This window comes from Sprattus sprattus (assembly GCF_963457725.1).
Source record: "Sprattus sprattus genome assembly, chromosome: 2".
Taxonomy (NCBI): Eukaryota; Metazoa; Chordata; class Actinopteri; order Clupeiformes; family Clupeidae; genus Sprattus; species Sprattus sprattus.
Window position 1 is genome coordinate 25403715 of NC_137921.1, and position 15171 is coordinate 25418885.

Sequence of the window (15171 nt, forward strand, 5' to 3'; positions counted from 1 at the left end):
ACACTAGAATCGCGTGTTCTCCCCCTTACAAGAGTTGAACAGGTGACCAAAACACCCCATCCGCTTTGAAGTCAATGAATGCAGAGAGGTTGAAATGAAACTGACGGCTTCGGCTTTGACAAGCTACCCATCACGTGTTGACCTCCTTGAATTGACGAGAACAGTAGAGGACGCTTGAGGAAAACAGAGTGCCAACATTTTGCAGAAAGTCTGTTGAATCAGTCATCCTCTGTGCAGAATTCTGTGGTGTTTCATGCGGAGGTGACAGCAAGGCACCCACACATGATAATTAATGCCAAATGAGAGGCAGAGATGGCACGCACCACATCATGGGTGTGAAACAGAAGCCATGACACATCGCCACATGGTCTGCAGTCTGCACCATGTAAATATAATAGATTTGTATCCAGGCAGTTATCACTTGCAGAGCCTGCACAGATGCCCGATGACTAACTGACCCCCCTCATGCACCTCTCCCTTCAAACTGTAGTACACCTGAACAATCATTTTGTAGCCTCAGATGTCTGCTTAGTAGCTCCACATAAATAACTGGGGTATTTTGATCAATAATGTTCATGGTGCCAACTAACATTTTGTAAATATCTAGATCGATACCTGGCCAATTTTCCTATACTGCCTTTACCGTCATCTAGTGTAGTCACTCTATTTAGATGCACTGTCTTATTGCCCACCTCACACTTTCCTTCAACTGTTATTTCTAAATAATGCCTATATTATCATGTGTCAGGTTTTACCTTTCAACCAAAAACTAGGCTATGGAAAGTGGCATGGCATCCAGGAGAGCGGAGTTTTTAGTTATCATGCACAAAGCTTCCAAATAAACCAGGTTGGAGAATGTTTGAGGGGAAGGGTCTCTTACCAAATGCAAAGTATCAGCCTTTAGGGTCTGCCGTTGCCTGCTCTTCTGAGCAGCGATGCGATTTTTCTCTCTCCTCATCACCTTTCTCATGTCGTCTTGCGAACCCTGTGAAGTCACACACAGACACACAAGTCACACATAAAGACACAGACTAGAGGAAGAGACACACACACACATACAGGTCATACACTCTCTCCACACTCTGCCTGGATGCTTAATAGTAAGCAGTACAAAGTTCTTCCTGGCAAAATGTCACTGGACAAGAAGAATGATTGGATTTTAACTGCATTACTTCACATTACATTGTAGTCGACATGTATTGAGGAAGTTGTAGCCAATTCTTGCACACAATATCTATTCTTATCCATTTGCTATTACCCATGTTAAGAGACAGCATTTAGAATGCAGACACTCTTTGATGCAAACAGTACAACAGTATATTGTTGATGGTGAAAGAACAAGATAAGAAACAACTTGAGGTTTTTCTTGTTAACAGCATGGGTGACCTGCACCCAAAAAACATAGAGTTGGATGAAATGTCCTTTGTTTTCTCTGTATGATACATAACAAAAGTACACATGTGAACACAGAGGGGGAAGGAACTATTGTTGTGCTTTCGGCTCTTTTCCATGAAGAATAACTGCCCTGGTATTTAGCATCAGTTGTCTTTGAGTTTTGTATCGGTAAGGCAGGCAATCGAACAACATAGCTTGCTTTGCCTCACAGACTTGCTTTACCAGGTTAATGACAATCTCCTTATACCCCCACACATGTTTTAGACATCTTGACAAGATTACTTAATACATTTAATATCAGTTTCAGACATTTTCAGCAGGATCATATGGCAAATGCAGCAGCATATTTCAAAGCCTCCAGTGCATTTGCCATGGACTGTCAGGATTGATGCTAACGGTTTAGTTATTCTGAAACCACATACGATGGTGTGTCAGTGACCTGAAACAGGGTGTATTTTATTGAATCAGTCAAACTGCAACAGCAGTTAAACTCTGTTTTTGGTCTGTCAAAGACTTAGACTTAGAGTGCAGACCGCTAAACAAACTGTTGAGAGTAGCATTTGTTTCCCAGTTTACTACCTGAATCAAGAAGTGCAACCAAGGTTAGTTTCTGTAATGAAATGTGTTTGAGGCAACAATTACAACATTCTTTTTTGTAGTGGCAATCTTTGTAGATGCATGTGAAAATGTATTAAGGATCATAAAGCAAAACTATGACACTGAATGTTAATTAATACACCTCATATGCCTAATTGAATGGGATTCAGGGAGCGCATCAGAGACATGCGAACTGTGGTACGGTTAAAACCCCAACTCTACTATCATTCAACATGCCATCTTGACCACATATTGACCTTGGAAAACTACAACCATCACCCGCATACCATCACACAGTATAGAAATGAAATACCCTCATACTGGTAAATCTGGAACACCAAAATGTGTTGAATGCGCATAATAGCTGACTGCACAAATCTTTCCTCTATGGATTTCACTATGGTGACTGGTAAGAAAAGTGTATTGTCATAATTCAAACATTTTGACAGATAGTTGAGTCTAAGATAAATACCAGATAAATAAGAACATTTGAGTCTATCTGTGTAAGTTCACATGTTTTTAATAGCTATAAAACACCTGCCTGAACAGTGCAAAGAACTGCAACCAGCCATCATTCACAGATGGTATTAGAGCTTCAAACAGAGCAAGGAGACCAGCCTCTTACCCGTGTGCTGCCCGGCGAAGGGGACCTGGTGTAGCTGGTGTCGTTACTGTCAGAGCCCTGTGCCATTCCAGCCTCGTTGCTGAGAAGAAGAAAAAACCCGCTTTCCTCTTTTAACTTCTGCTTTCTATATGTGTAGTAGCTCTCTCCTTTTGTGTGTGTGTTGTGTGTGCGTTCTAATAGGTACACTAGAGTGATGAAGCATGTGCTGAGCTGATCAGTGTTTTGTAAATGAGCAATGACTGTTTTCCTCTTTCTTTTCTTCTCTCTCTCTCACTTGTTCTCTTCGCCACACACTTTCTCTCAGGCGCTTTACTCTTTGTGAGAGTCTGTCCTGCCTAATTAGCTGTGTCTGATGTGGTTTCTGATAAACACAGGGTAAGTGACACTAGACTGGAAGTCACATGGTCAGTGGAAACTTTGCATGAGAACACCTCATGGGGGGTATCATGGCAGCTGAATAAGTGCATGTTTTGTTTAGAACTGAGGTGAATTATTAAGATACAAATTCTATATTTTCATAATTTTAATCACATTTTCATTCATTATTATTCCTCTCCTCATGTGTTTTGGAGCGCAAATTTGTGCACAAAACTCTGCTAAGTGCCAAGTTATAATAAAGTCACGTTAGAAACGTTATGCTCCTTTTCAGGTTGTCATTAACACACCTACATCAAAAAATAACAAGTTTGTTTTTAAAACATTATGGAGCATAGCTTAAGGATTTATGTGAGCACAGCAGTTTGGTGGTACTTCTGAATTATTTTACCTGGATTGACCACCTATGGCTTAGAGTTCAAGGCACCCAAGAGTACTGTAAAGTTTATCAGCCTTCATCATGAATGGACCATATTATTATGTCTTTTAACTGGACATAAAACGAAGACTAGACCACATTTTTTAAAATGTTGAAGGCACTATACTAATCTATATGGCATAATGAAGAGTAAGTTATTAACCGTGCCTGCTCATTGCATCATCCTGGCCCCACACGGAGTGTCTTCATGGTTCACTGTGCAACTACAGTAGGGTGTTTCCCCTTGCTGTAAAGCCAACTAAGGCAGCATCTGCATTCAGATGGTCCTGTGAATTCATTCAAAAAAATTCCACCAAATTTCACTCAGCAAATTACCATAAAAAATGCCCAACCCCCTTCCCCCACCACACAGACACGCAAGAAGAAGCTCAAGAAAAAGCCCACACTTACGCTAAAGCGCTTATTTCCCCATATTACTTTTGGGGTGGAAACTTCAAAAATATATCTGGAACTTAACAAATGCTCAAAAATTAAGTATGATGATACCACACCGAAGGCATCATGCATCACAATGAGGTAGGGCCACCATAGCATACGTAGCATCTCTGATTCACACAAAGGGGTGCTTTTTGTGCTTCATATTTCCTCTGCACCTCATTTAAATTGCGCTGTGGTACAGGGTGAATATATGTACCTGATAGAGAGCATTTAGGGTTTGTGAGTGGTTACATGGGGCTTTACTGTAAGCAGCAGAGTGGCTTGCCACTGGCTCTCAGTTCCGTTATTCTACCGAAACTTTGGACAGCTGAACAGAGCACACAGAACTGGTTACATGCTCTGTTCCTGCTTTAAGTCTGCCTTGACTTAGATTAATCCTGTTCAAAGAACAGTCAATCCTTTACAGTACACTTACATAAAACTGGATTAATAACTTCTTGCTAGCTGTCTGCAGGTATTGAAAGTAACTGAAACCTTTACCTCTTAGGATAAAACGTATCCTCAGTATGTATGTATGTGATGATGATGTATGATATGTGATGTAATAATTGACTTAACTAATAAATATAATTATTTTTTGTGTTTGCTATATCAGTGCCTAAAGTAATTATTTGTGTGTGTGTGTGTGTGTGACAGAAATTACCTTTGACTAGTAAAGCTAAGGTGCTTTTTTTGGACATGGTGTCAAATTTCTCCAATTCCTCTCCACCTACACTGTTCAGTGGCACATTCTCTACTATTCTGAGCCATGATCATCACTGCTAATTTTTACAACTGTATTTGATAACTCAGATCACTGATAGCCAGCACTAGAATGTCTCAGGGAATGATCTGGGCTGCTATTACAATAAAGGTATTTCTCTCTGTTTTAGATGTTTCCTTCCTTTGACATATTTCCCTCAGGCTGGCACCAATACAAAATTCTCTCGTGAGTCTGAGGACAAAATAGGGTGAATAACAGATTTGAACAGGCAGAACAGTCCTCCCACGTGTGAAATGTGTTATGCCAACTCTGGATTTCAATCGCCTGAGTTGTCACTGATGGAGAGCAGCTTTCTTCCTCATGCCTTTCTTTTAAGCTCCATCACTGCATCGATAACATGAGTAACCTGAGCAATTAGTTAACTCCAACACACACACAAAAACAAAACAACAACAAAAAACATACAACACTAAGGGCCTGATTTACTAATATGCGAGCGCTGCTTAATCTGCGTTCGCAAATTAACGCACAGTGTTTTTGCGCATTTTCCGTGCTATTTATCAAACCACATCTGCGCTGGGCACTGTGTGCTCACTCCGCCCTTTAAAGAGCCTGATTTACTAAGATTTATATGCGAACGCAGCTTAATCTGCGCCTTTGCGAGGCGCACATTAACGCACTGTGTTTCCCCGCATTTTCCGTGTTATTTATCAAGCCAGTGCCGGGCTGGGCAATCATTATTTAGCGCACCGTTAAAAGACTGGAGAAATTGCTTGCAAGTTATGGCCACCATGGAGATTCGAGGAAGAAAAAACTAAGGTTCAGCGAAGAGGAGAAAGATATATTGGTTCACGTTCGCTCAATCACTGAACCTGATTCAATGGGTTATATTGTTGTTTTGCCCGCCATCACCTACAGTGAGATGTTTAAAAGAACACGATTATAAATAATATGCTATTGGTGGCATTAATGCATAAACTGTCTTTTATAACAATATAGATGTGTACATGGCGAGATTAATACGTTCTACAAGGGACATGGGTTCACTACAATATATCCCCACTGAAACAAATACATTTACCAAGTAGCCAGGCCTCTCCAAAATCACCGTTGCTCAATCATGGATAGATGGCACTATTCCGGAAGATAAAACTGTCATGGACAGACCACTACCACGTAAGTAATGGTCATGTTGGCATCACATATGACCTGGACATTCATTGAATATGTGTGCTTTCTGTTTCGTTAAACGTGTTTGTGGATTGAAGATGGGACTGTTTGCATGTGGGTGCGATGAATGGCTCCAATTACGTTCGGAAAGTTTAATTTCAGCTATCGTAGTGGGGAAATGTATATTGACCAGTGCGCCGAGTGCGTCGAGTACCTGGGTGAATATTTGGCTGAGTGAAGGCTGAGATATACCAACTGCTGATGCTATAAGTGTTTGAAATGATCCGATGCCAATATTTGCAATGTTGTCCAGAGTTTACCAAGTGATTGAATGGAATGTGATCTCCAGTTGGAGGATTAGATGTCGTCTCTAATCTGGTTCAGTAATTGAAGTATTGCGTGGCTGGTTAACCTGTACCTAATGATTTGTGGTTCATTTAACTGAAAATGTGTTATACGAGTTGAAAAAAATATTTCTGTGCGCTGTCTCTGTCTTCTTTCTTCGCCTTGCGCTTATCACTGCTGCCATATCAACGTTTTCAGACTCAATGGAAATACACTTCCTGGTTAAGACGTGCTTTTATGAGGCGGAGAATTAGCGCGCAAATCATAGACGTGCGCTCGCCAGGCAGTTTAGTAAATTCCACGCAATACATCATTAGGCGCACTCCTCCCATTAAAGTGCGCTTCACGCCTACGTTACCACCCACGTCTCCGTGCCAACCCACCTGTTGGCAGGTACACACCCTCAAAGCGTTAATATGCGACTCTACTCAAATGCGCCCCCTTAGTAAATACCGTTTTATGTTTACGACCGCTATTTTACGCCAGAAATGGGCGCAATCCTGTTAGCAAATCAGGCCCTAAGAGTCTTCATGCTTCATGGACATGACAGGTGACAGAAGGTGGGCGAGGAAACTAGTCATTTCTCAAACTTTGACTAAAACAGCCTACTGTAGGTGTAATTGGTACCAGCCTTACATGGGAGGACCAGACTATGTAGGTACCTTACCATGTGAGCAGGCGCTGGGTAAATGTGGGTGCAATTGTGTGTACATTTTGATACCGTCTTCGTGAGGGCCACCAAGTCACATTGGTACTTACCTGACAGCAGCACCAATATGTTGGTAATCTCACCCGATTGGACAGGCATCAACTGAACAGAAGAGGTTGGTAGCATTCATTCTTGTGTAACATTAAATAGACCAGCGTATATGATCAAAGTATTTATTCACACAATGATAAGAAATAACACACAATATGTAATCTAGCTAAATGTCTACCTAATGAAATGAAGGAGTGTGTGTGTATGTGTATATGCGCAAGAGAGATGGTGTGTGTGTGAGCTTGTGGCCTCAGTTTGCGCTGTTAGGAGCGCGCCAGAAAGAATGTGTGTGTGTTCCTTTGTTCGATTACCGCAGTTCCTTGTGCGTGTGTGCAGTGGCGGTTCTACATGGAAATACGCCCCGGGCGAGACCCCCTCCGAACGTTCCGTTGGCTAATTACACGGTCCAACGTCAACCTAAATGATGGAAATAAATAATAACTGAACGTGTAACTGTTTTGTTGCAAAGCACAATATTATTGCGACATTAGATCTTGTGTTTGTTGAGTTAAAACCGAATTATTGTTGTATAATCATAGGCAGCAGAATAGCAGGCTAAGTTCATGTAAGCCTCAATAGTTCCTAAGAAACCGCAAGCTGTCATTGACTTGTATGGTACAGTGAGCTATTGCATGGTAAATATCATATCGTAAGCACACGTAGGCTGTATGTAACGTATTTTAGTGTTATGCTTTTGAGCTGTGGTTAAACATGGGAAGTACTGCATTTATTACTTTTGAATAATAATAATAATAATACACGTTTGAAGGGAAAAGTTCGTGTTAGCTTGGCTAGGTTACTTACGTGAGTGGTGCTAACCTTACGTTCTGCATTTGCACTTACCATCTAACTTGTACTGTTATTGGACTCTAAGCACTCTCAGCACTTTTGTTAAATATCAGCTTTTCCAAAGTACTTTTTATCTTTATTACCAAGTTTAGTTATTTTGAAAGGACATGTAGGAGACTAAAGGACATTAAATGACATTACATTTTTGTAGGACATGCATCAGAACCATGGAGATTTTAATATGGAGCCATGTATCAGATCTATCAAACAGCCACTCATTATGACTGAATATGTCAATATAGTAGGGGTGCACGATTCAGAAAATGTCACGATTCGATTCGATACCGATTTTTAGGCTCACGATTCGATTCAAAATCGATTTTCGATTCAAAAACGATTCTCGATTCAAAAAAATTGATTCACAGTATGTAAATGTTAGTGCTGTCAAACGATTAAAATATTTAATCGCGATTAATCGCATTTTTGTCATAGTTAACTCAAAATTAATTGCAAATTAATTAATCATGGAAAAGTGGATTGGCTTGCTTTATGCAATGTTTTATTTTATTGAAAAACAATTGCCAAAAAGGGCGGTACAAAATAAAATTATAAAGTGCACATTTCAGACTCAGCCTATAGTGCAGTTAAACCATGGCTTAATATTTTCTTTTTTTCAAGTTTGCTGTGAACATAGAAGTCATTTTATTTCAAAAACAATGAACCGTAACAGTTAGGTTACCAATAAAAGGTAAGCCTACTACTTCTGTGCTTTCAGCCAGCTGCCTGTTGACATTTTCAGACAACAGTGAAGCTTGCTTCTTTTGCAAAACACAACTTTTAAAGGTAAACTTTCTATTCAGAAGCTTTTTATCAACCATTTCGCCGTATCGCGCTCACCATCACTCAAACCGTAACGTTAGCCTACTACACAGTTTGCAAAGCCAAAAAGAACGTTAATCTTAGATCGATTTTTGGAATTCTATGAATCGATTCTGAATCGGAAGCACTTGAATCGCGATACAAATGTGAATCGATTTTTTTGCACACCCCTACAATAAAGTCAATAGAACCAAATCTAACTCTACAAGAAACTATTCACAGTTGCAATTTATGTCAGACCTGATGAACTGGAATAATAATATGGACTGGAATAGACCAATACACAAGTACAAAAGTAAACAGGGTCAGGGAAAATGGTTAGATAACACAGCAGTTAGTGCTTAATCTATACTTGATATACACATTGTCAGCGTCATATCAATGGGTAATATAGGTGAGATAGACTGCTAGATAATGGCATGGGCTTGGGTCGACCAGCGCCAGGAGGCCTGCTATTGGTGGACTGCCTGTGTGCACTGGGGAGGAGGAGGAGAGGGGAAGAGGAGTAAGGAGAGGAGGAGGAGGAGGGGGAGAGGAGAGGAGGATGAAGAACAAGTAGAGACAGAGGATGAAGAGGTGATGGAGAGAAAGCAGGAGTAGAAGAGCGGAGAGGAGGAGACAGAGAGGGAGAAAGAAGAGAATGTAGATGAAGAGAGGGAGACAAGAGGAGGAAGAACTGGTTTTTAGCTTTGGCTCTCTCTAGTAAACCCACTGATCAAAACACAGGCTTACTTCAGAAGAGCCACACTCTCTATAGGCTACACTCTCATTACACACACACACACACACACATGTAACACTGAGCACGTGTCTGTCTAACACTGCGATACCCTCTTCAGACACACATTGAAAGCACACCAGCCTGGCAACACTTTATTACAGCACTAATATTATTGTGTGTGTGTGTGTGTGTGTGTGTGTGTGTGTGCAGACCAGCCTGGCAACACTATATTACTGCACTAAAAGTATTAGCAGCAGTGGTATTCATTTGGTAATGTTTTAAAACCTAACAATCAAAACAACTTTACATAATAATGTCACCTGACAACAAAAAGTTAACGGACTTATCACGTTAATTACCCTACGAAATGATCACGTTAAATTCCTCACGTTAGCCTCAGTTACCAAGCTTTCGGTTAGGTCCATAAATCCATTACATGTTTAACATCAACATCGACATTTCATGCAAACCAAATGTAAAAAATAACGATGTCTAAGAGTATACTACTGATAGCTAATGCTTAAAAATGTGAAAACCGTTTAAAATGCTGTTATTTCATCAACTTACCAGTAATTGTTCTTGACGTGCCATTGAAATGAACGGGGCTCCGTTGGAACTTAGGAACTTTTAGCGTCTCCATAACCCGGAAGTGTCGTCCGCCATTTTTTACAACGGGAGTCAATGGAAGTGTCGCAACTCTGTTTTCTATGGCTCTGACATTAGCCCTTCATCATGGATACCGTAATCAACCAGAGAGAACATAGTGCCATACCTTTATGTTTTGCTCGTTTCTCCTCTTCTTCTTTTCTTTTTCGAAATTGGGCGCCTTTTCCTATCCACCTCCGGCTTATTTTCACTCGACAATCAACAAATTCCCCATCCCCCAACACTGTCACTCGTATATAAGTTAAGACTAAACCAATTCACCTTGCCCTTGGTGACACATAATCGCTCAGTATTGAAAAAAACAAAAAACAAAAAACGTGCAGGAATTATAGGCCTGTAATTATAATATTGTGAATGTGCGTTTTTTGCAAGATTTGCAAGAAAGTCGAGGAATGACTGACTTAAGCCCACTAATTGTATTAGAGTATTGCTCTTTAGCCTACAGTAGATCCCCCCGTCCCCCCACTTGTCCCTTCCAGTTGGGAGACCCAGAGCTGAACTTTTCCCCCGCTCCCTCCCCTTCCCCCTTATCACACATAGACGGCACCTTCTTAGCAAGCAGGGGCGCAAACAGCAGCGCCTGCAGCTGCAGGGGGCGCCAATTTGCCCATTCCCCACACAGAGATATGATAGATAATAAAAACCGCTTCGCGGCCCAGATTATTATTATCTATTTATTTTGGCCGTGCCGCCCCCCACGTGACTTGAGAAAGTGCCGCCCCGGGCGACCGCCCGTGCCTAAAACCGCCACTGCGTGTGTGTACACGTTTGCGAACATACATGTGATGTGAACAAGGACGAGCCTATGTGCAGCACAAAGTTCCAGTGTTCCCTTTGAGTGTGGGACTATGTTAAGGCCAATGTATATGTTATTGTGTGTGATTACGATGCCAGGTTAGAAGAGGGAAATATATGCTATGATCAGGGGCGGTCTTTCCTACAGGCGGTATAGGCGGTCGCATAGGGCGCCACTCTTGACATAAAAAAAAAAAATCAAACATTAGGGTAAAATGAGCCAAAGGTCGAAAACGGAAGGGGTACGTACCTCCTTGGTGATGTCAGAACATGCTAGCACAGTGAGGCGTTTGGTTAGAGTGTGTGTGTGTGTGTGTTCAAGAAGCTTTGAAGAACGAAAGAATGAAGAGGCAAAAGCCATCCAGGGTGCAATTTAAGAAGAAAAGAAAGGAAGAAGAGAAACGTGCCAAGGAGAAAGGTCAATCCTAAAATCCTGTTCTTAACCTAGAATGAAATCCAGATAAGAAAACGTTCATAAATGCGTGAATTGCCCCGGGCACTTTAGTGGAGTTAAGAAAAGGAAGATGTACCTTTTCATTGAAAGTTTTCGTACTCCCTGTCACATAGTTCTTTAAGGATTTGACAAAGGCGGGTATATAAAAAATGATATGTCCATTTATTCTACATTATACAAAAAAAGACATGATTAAAATAGGGGCGCACATATAAAGCCAATAGCCAGTGCAACAGGAGGAGCCAGGAGTGAAGCTCGCCTAGAGCGCCAAATGTGCAAGGGCCGGCCCTGGCTATGATATATGCTAGACCCTATGTGTCGGAGAAGTAATACTAACGATAACTCTCAGATGGAATGGCGAAGCCATCTACCAAATTACCATAAAAATATACATCAACAGTTATGTTCGCTGAACCAAACAGATCAACTAAATAAACAATGGCAAATGTAAACAGTCCTATGCGTAGCCAGGTAGTGACTAGCTAGAATAGCTAAATGCCCAGGCAGTGTTGGGAAAGTTCACTTTCTACATGAACTAGTTCAGCTCATAGTTCACAAATTTTAAAATGAACTAGTTCAGTTCATAGTTCATAATTAAAAATTTTGAACTAAGTTCACAGCTCCAAAACTACCAGAACTATCGCGAGCTATAATTTTTCGAAATCTCTATATGTCTGCAATACCGCTCTTGGCCTCTCCGCAACTTTGGCGCTCTCACACTTGCCAGGCATACACAGTAGAAGTAAGCACACGCAGCGATTGGATACAGGACTGTTAACGGTGTATTTTTCGCCTGGAAGTCTTTAGAAATCTGGTACCTGGTATTGAACAAATTTAAAAAGAGTGAACGTGCCGTTCACAGACACCAGAATGAACGCGTTCACAGTATCGTTCATCAGGCAGTTATACAGTACGTTCAGTTCACGTTCACCAAAATTATGAACGCATTCATGAACTTTCGTTCAATGAATGCGTTCAGGTACAACACTGTGCCCAGGTATGTCAGAGTTACCAGTCCTTTGTGAAAAGGGTCGTGCTGGTGGATCTGATGTGATGAGGCAGAGAAGAGATGATGATCTCCATAGATGGGGAAAGTTGTCCTTGCTGTGCTGTCGTCTGTAATACACTGCAGTTTAGGTTGGAGGGTTGTAGCACACGTTCCGTTGCAGTTTGTCTTCTGTTGTCGTGCTTTGTTCCTGTTGCAGGTCTCTTGTTAGCTGCTTGTGCTTAAAGCAGCACACCGGATCAATAGGTATTCGCTAATGATATGCTAGCAGCTAAAACAAACGAAATGTCTTGAAATGTGCTGACTTTGACATTATGACAAACTAGTTACTCAACAACTGTCCTTACACAGTCAAACATCAAGCAAGTGCAACACAAGACAAAGCAAGACGGCAAATAAGCTACTTACTAGTTCGGCAGACAGTAGAAAGCCGGGCGGCCTCAGGCAAAACTACAGAACGAAGTTATATGCCTATGGACCCTGGTATGGCAATGGCACGGAGGTGATTCTCCATATTAAAAGTCATTGTAGCGCCCCAATTTTTTTCAAGCTGTTATTTTAAGGTTAAACTGCATATCCTAACCCTAATCATGAAGTATAATTGTTGCATTGTGTTACTTTAAAGCCTCATTATGCAACAATTATACTTCAGAATTAGGGTTAGGATAAGCAGTTTAACCTTAAAATAACAGCTTAAAAAAAATTGGGTTGCTACAATGACTTTTAATATGGAGAATCACCTCCGTGCCATTGCGATACAAGGGTCCTTAGGCATATAACTGCGTTATGTAGTTTTGCCTGCCGCCCTGACTTGTTGACTTTCTGCAGATCTAGTAAGTAGCTTATTTGCCGTCTTGCTTTGTCTTGTATTGCACTTGCTTGATGTTTGACTGTGTAAGGACAGTCGTTGAGTAACTAGTTTGTCATAATGTCAAAGTCAGCACATTTCAAGAGATTTCGTAAGTTTTAGCTGCTAGCATGCCCCACACAGGTATTTTGTGTTCCTGGAATGATGTTTCAAAAACAACTGATAGGCCTACATGTTTTTTTTAATTGTATTTCTTTTAACAAAGTACATTCACAAAAAAGGGCCTATTCATAAAATGTCCATCCAATATTTCCATGTCAGAGGCTACTTTTATTGAAACATCACGAACAGAGGGCCTATGCCTACTTTTAAAATTGAACTGTCATTGCAAATTCATAAACGATCGTTTTCAACAGCAGACAACTTAACAGACGCCAGTGTCAAACTGAACTTGCGTCAACCCGAGACGTCAACTGAAATAATAATAATAATAATTGTGACCGCAATTCATCACGTTTCCTCTCAAAAAACTCCAGTGGCTTATTAACTAAAGTCGTGTGCTTTGTTTCCATATGACGGCGCAGTTTGCATGGCCGCATACTATCGTTAGCCAAAACCTCTTTGCACACCACACATTGTGGCAGAGGTGCGCTCTCGGAACCCGACCATGTAAACCCTATTTTTAAGTAATCGGGATCATATTTCCTACGTTTTTTTGTGGGCTCCTCCCTTTCTGCTGACTTCGGTTGTTGTATCAGAAAGCGATGCATTTTTCATTGGGCCAACTTGTTCACACACGCAAGCACGAACAATGAGTTAACTGCAGAAACGGAAACCGTTATATATTTCTTCGCTTATTTCGCGCCTCCCCTGCGACTCTTTGGCGACCCCCAGGGGAGGCCCGCCTCACCTATTGAAAACCCCTGCACTACACGATTGTCAAACATTCCTTCACGATTTAACATGTCACACTATGCGATCACAGAGCCACGACTTCGGGCTTCGTCTTGGTCCGAAGACTGGCCACATTACAAGATCATGAATCTTTGTATCTAATTGCCTAGGTAACAGCTAGCTACTTTTGATAGGCTACGTAAACTTTTGAGGTAGGCTATCAAACGTAAATTTCCGGGTAAGACTGGAAATAGACTACTTTAAAACCAACATTTTATAACCTACATTTACAGTAATAACAGTTTATCAGGCTGGACATTCGTTATACAGGCCAGAGTGAGGTTTATGCTAGGTTTACGCTATGTCAACAATGGATACGGCATTGCGATTCCCCCAAAAATTCGGACATGCCAGACTTTTCGTCGTGGGGGTTTCGAACGTCGCAGACGAAAACATTGCAGGTCGTAAACATGTCACACTACAAGACCTCACCTCGTCGCAGACATTTCAAAATCGGGCCTGATCCTGCAAATTTGTCTGCGACGAAGAAATCGGGGCAAAATCAGCCTGAAATCGTGTAGTGTGAACTGGCCATAGTAGTAGCCAGTAGGTCTTCACCGGTTGATGGTGGAAGGAGAGACGGTGTTCTAGGCTAACAAGCTAAATAAGGAGTTTTGATTAAATTCTTTGTTAGGCATCTTAGCTGTGCCTTTGTTTTTTTAAGTCGGTATATATTCCCTTCAGTCATGCATTTGTCTTCCAACTAGATCATTTTGAGGATATTTCAGTTGCTTTAAAACTGCTTAAAATACACCACATCTTGCCAGCATTTGGAGATTGGTATCATTGCTGGATGTACCATTTTTCACTGTTGGATTTCACCATTGGTGATTTATGGAGGTCATTTTAATGGATTGTTGGTGGTGAAAGGCTGCAGAACAGCACTCCATTACCTACCATCCAAGGTTATGTGGATGACATGACGACGCTGATGGCAGCTGCTCCACATACCCGATGGCAGTTAGTCCAGTCGAATGACAGTCTGAAATAGGCAAGTCAGACCTGCCAACATGTACGCATTTTGCGTACCTGGCACGCATTTTGACATCAAAGTACGCTGGTACGAGTTGATGGTCTAAAAGTACGCATAACCAAAAAAATATATATATATCTTTTTTTTTAAGAACGCATAACGCTCAATAATGCATTGCCGGTTTTCAACGGGTTCAAACTTCACAGTCTGTCTCGAGTCACCAATGCGTACATAGGCAGCTGCAGCAGAGCAAGAAGCAGAAGAGGAGTTTGACCAATC

At 41.2% G+C, this 15171-nt stretch overlaps 1 protein-coding gene across 1 annotated transcript in view; it reads right to left on the bottom strand.

Moving 5' to 3' along the window:
- Positions 1-2683, bottom strand: part of batf (basic leucine zipper transcription factor, ATF-like) — a gene marked incomplete at both ends in the record, with an annotated part of 4272 nt that extends 1589 nt beyond the window's left edge. Inside the window, 2 exons of the mRNA XM_080831971.1 lie at positions 881-985; positions 2618-2683. Coding sequence (XP_080688097.1) covers positions 881-985; positions 2618-2683 — 171 coding nt within the window. The remainder of the gene's footprint in view (positions 1-880; positions 986-2617) is intronic.
- Positions 2684-15171: the final 12488 nt, after the last annotated feature.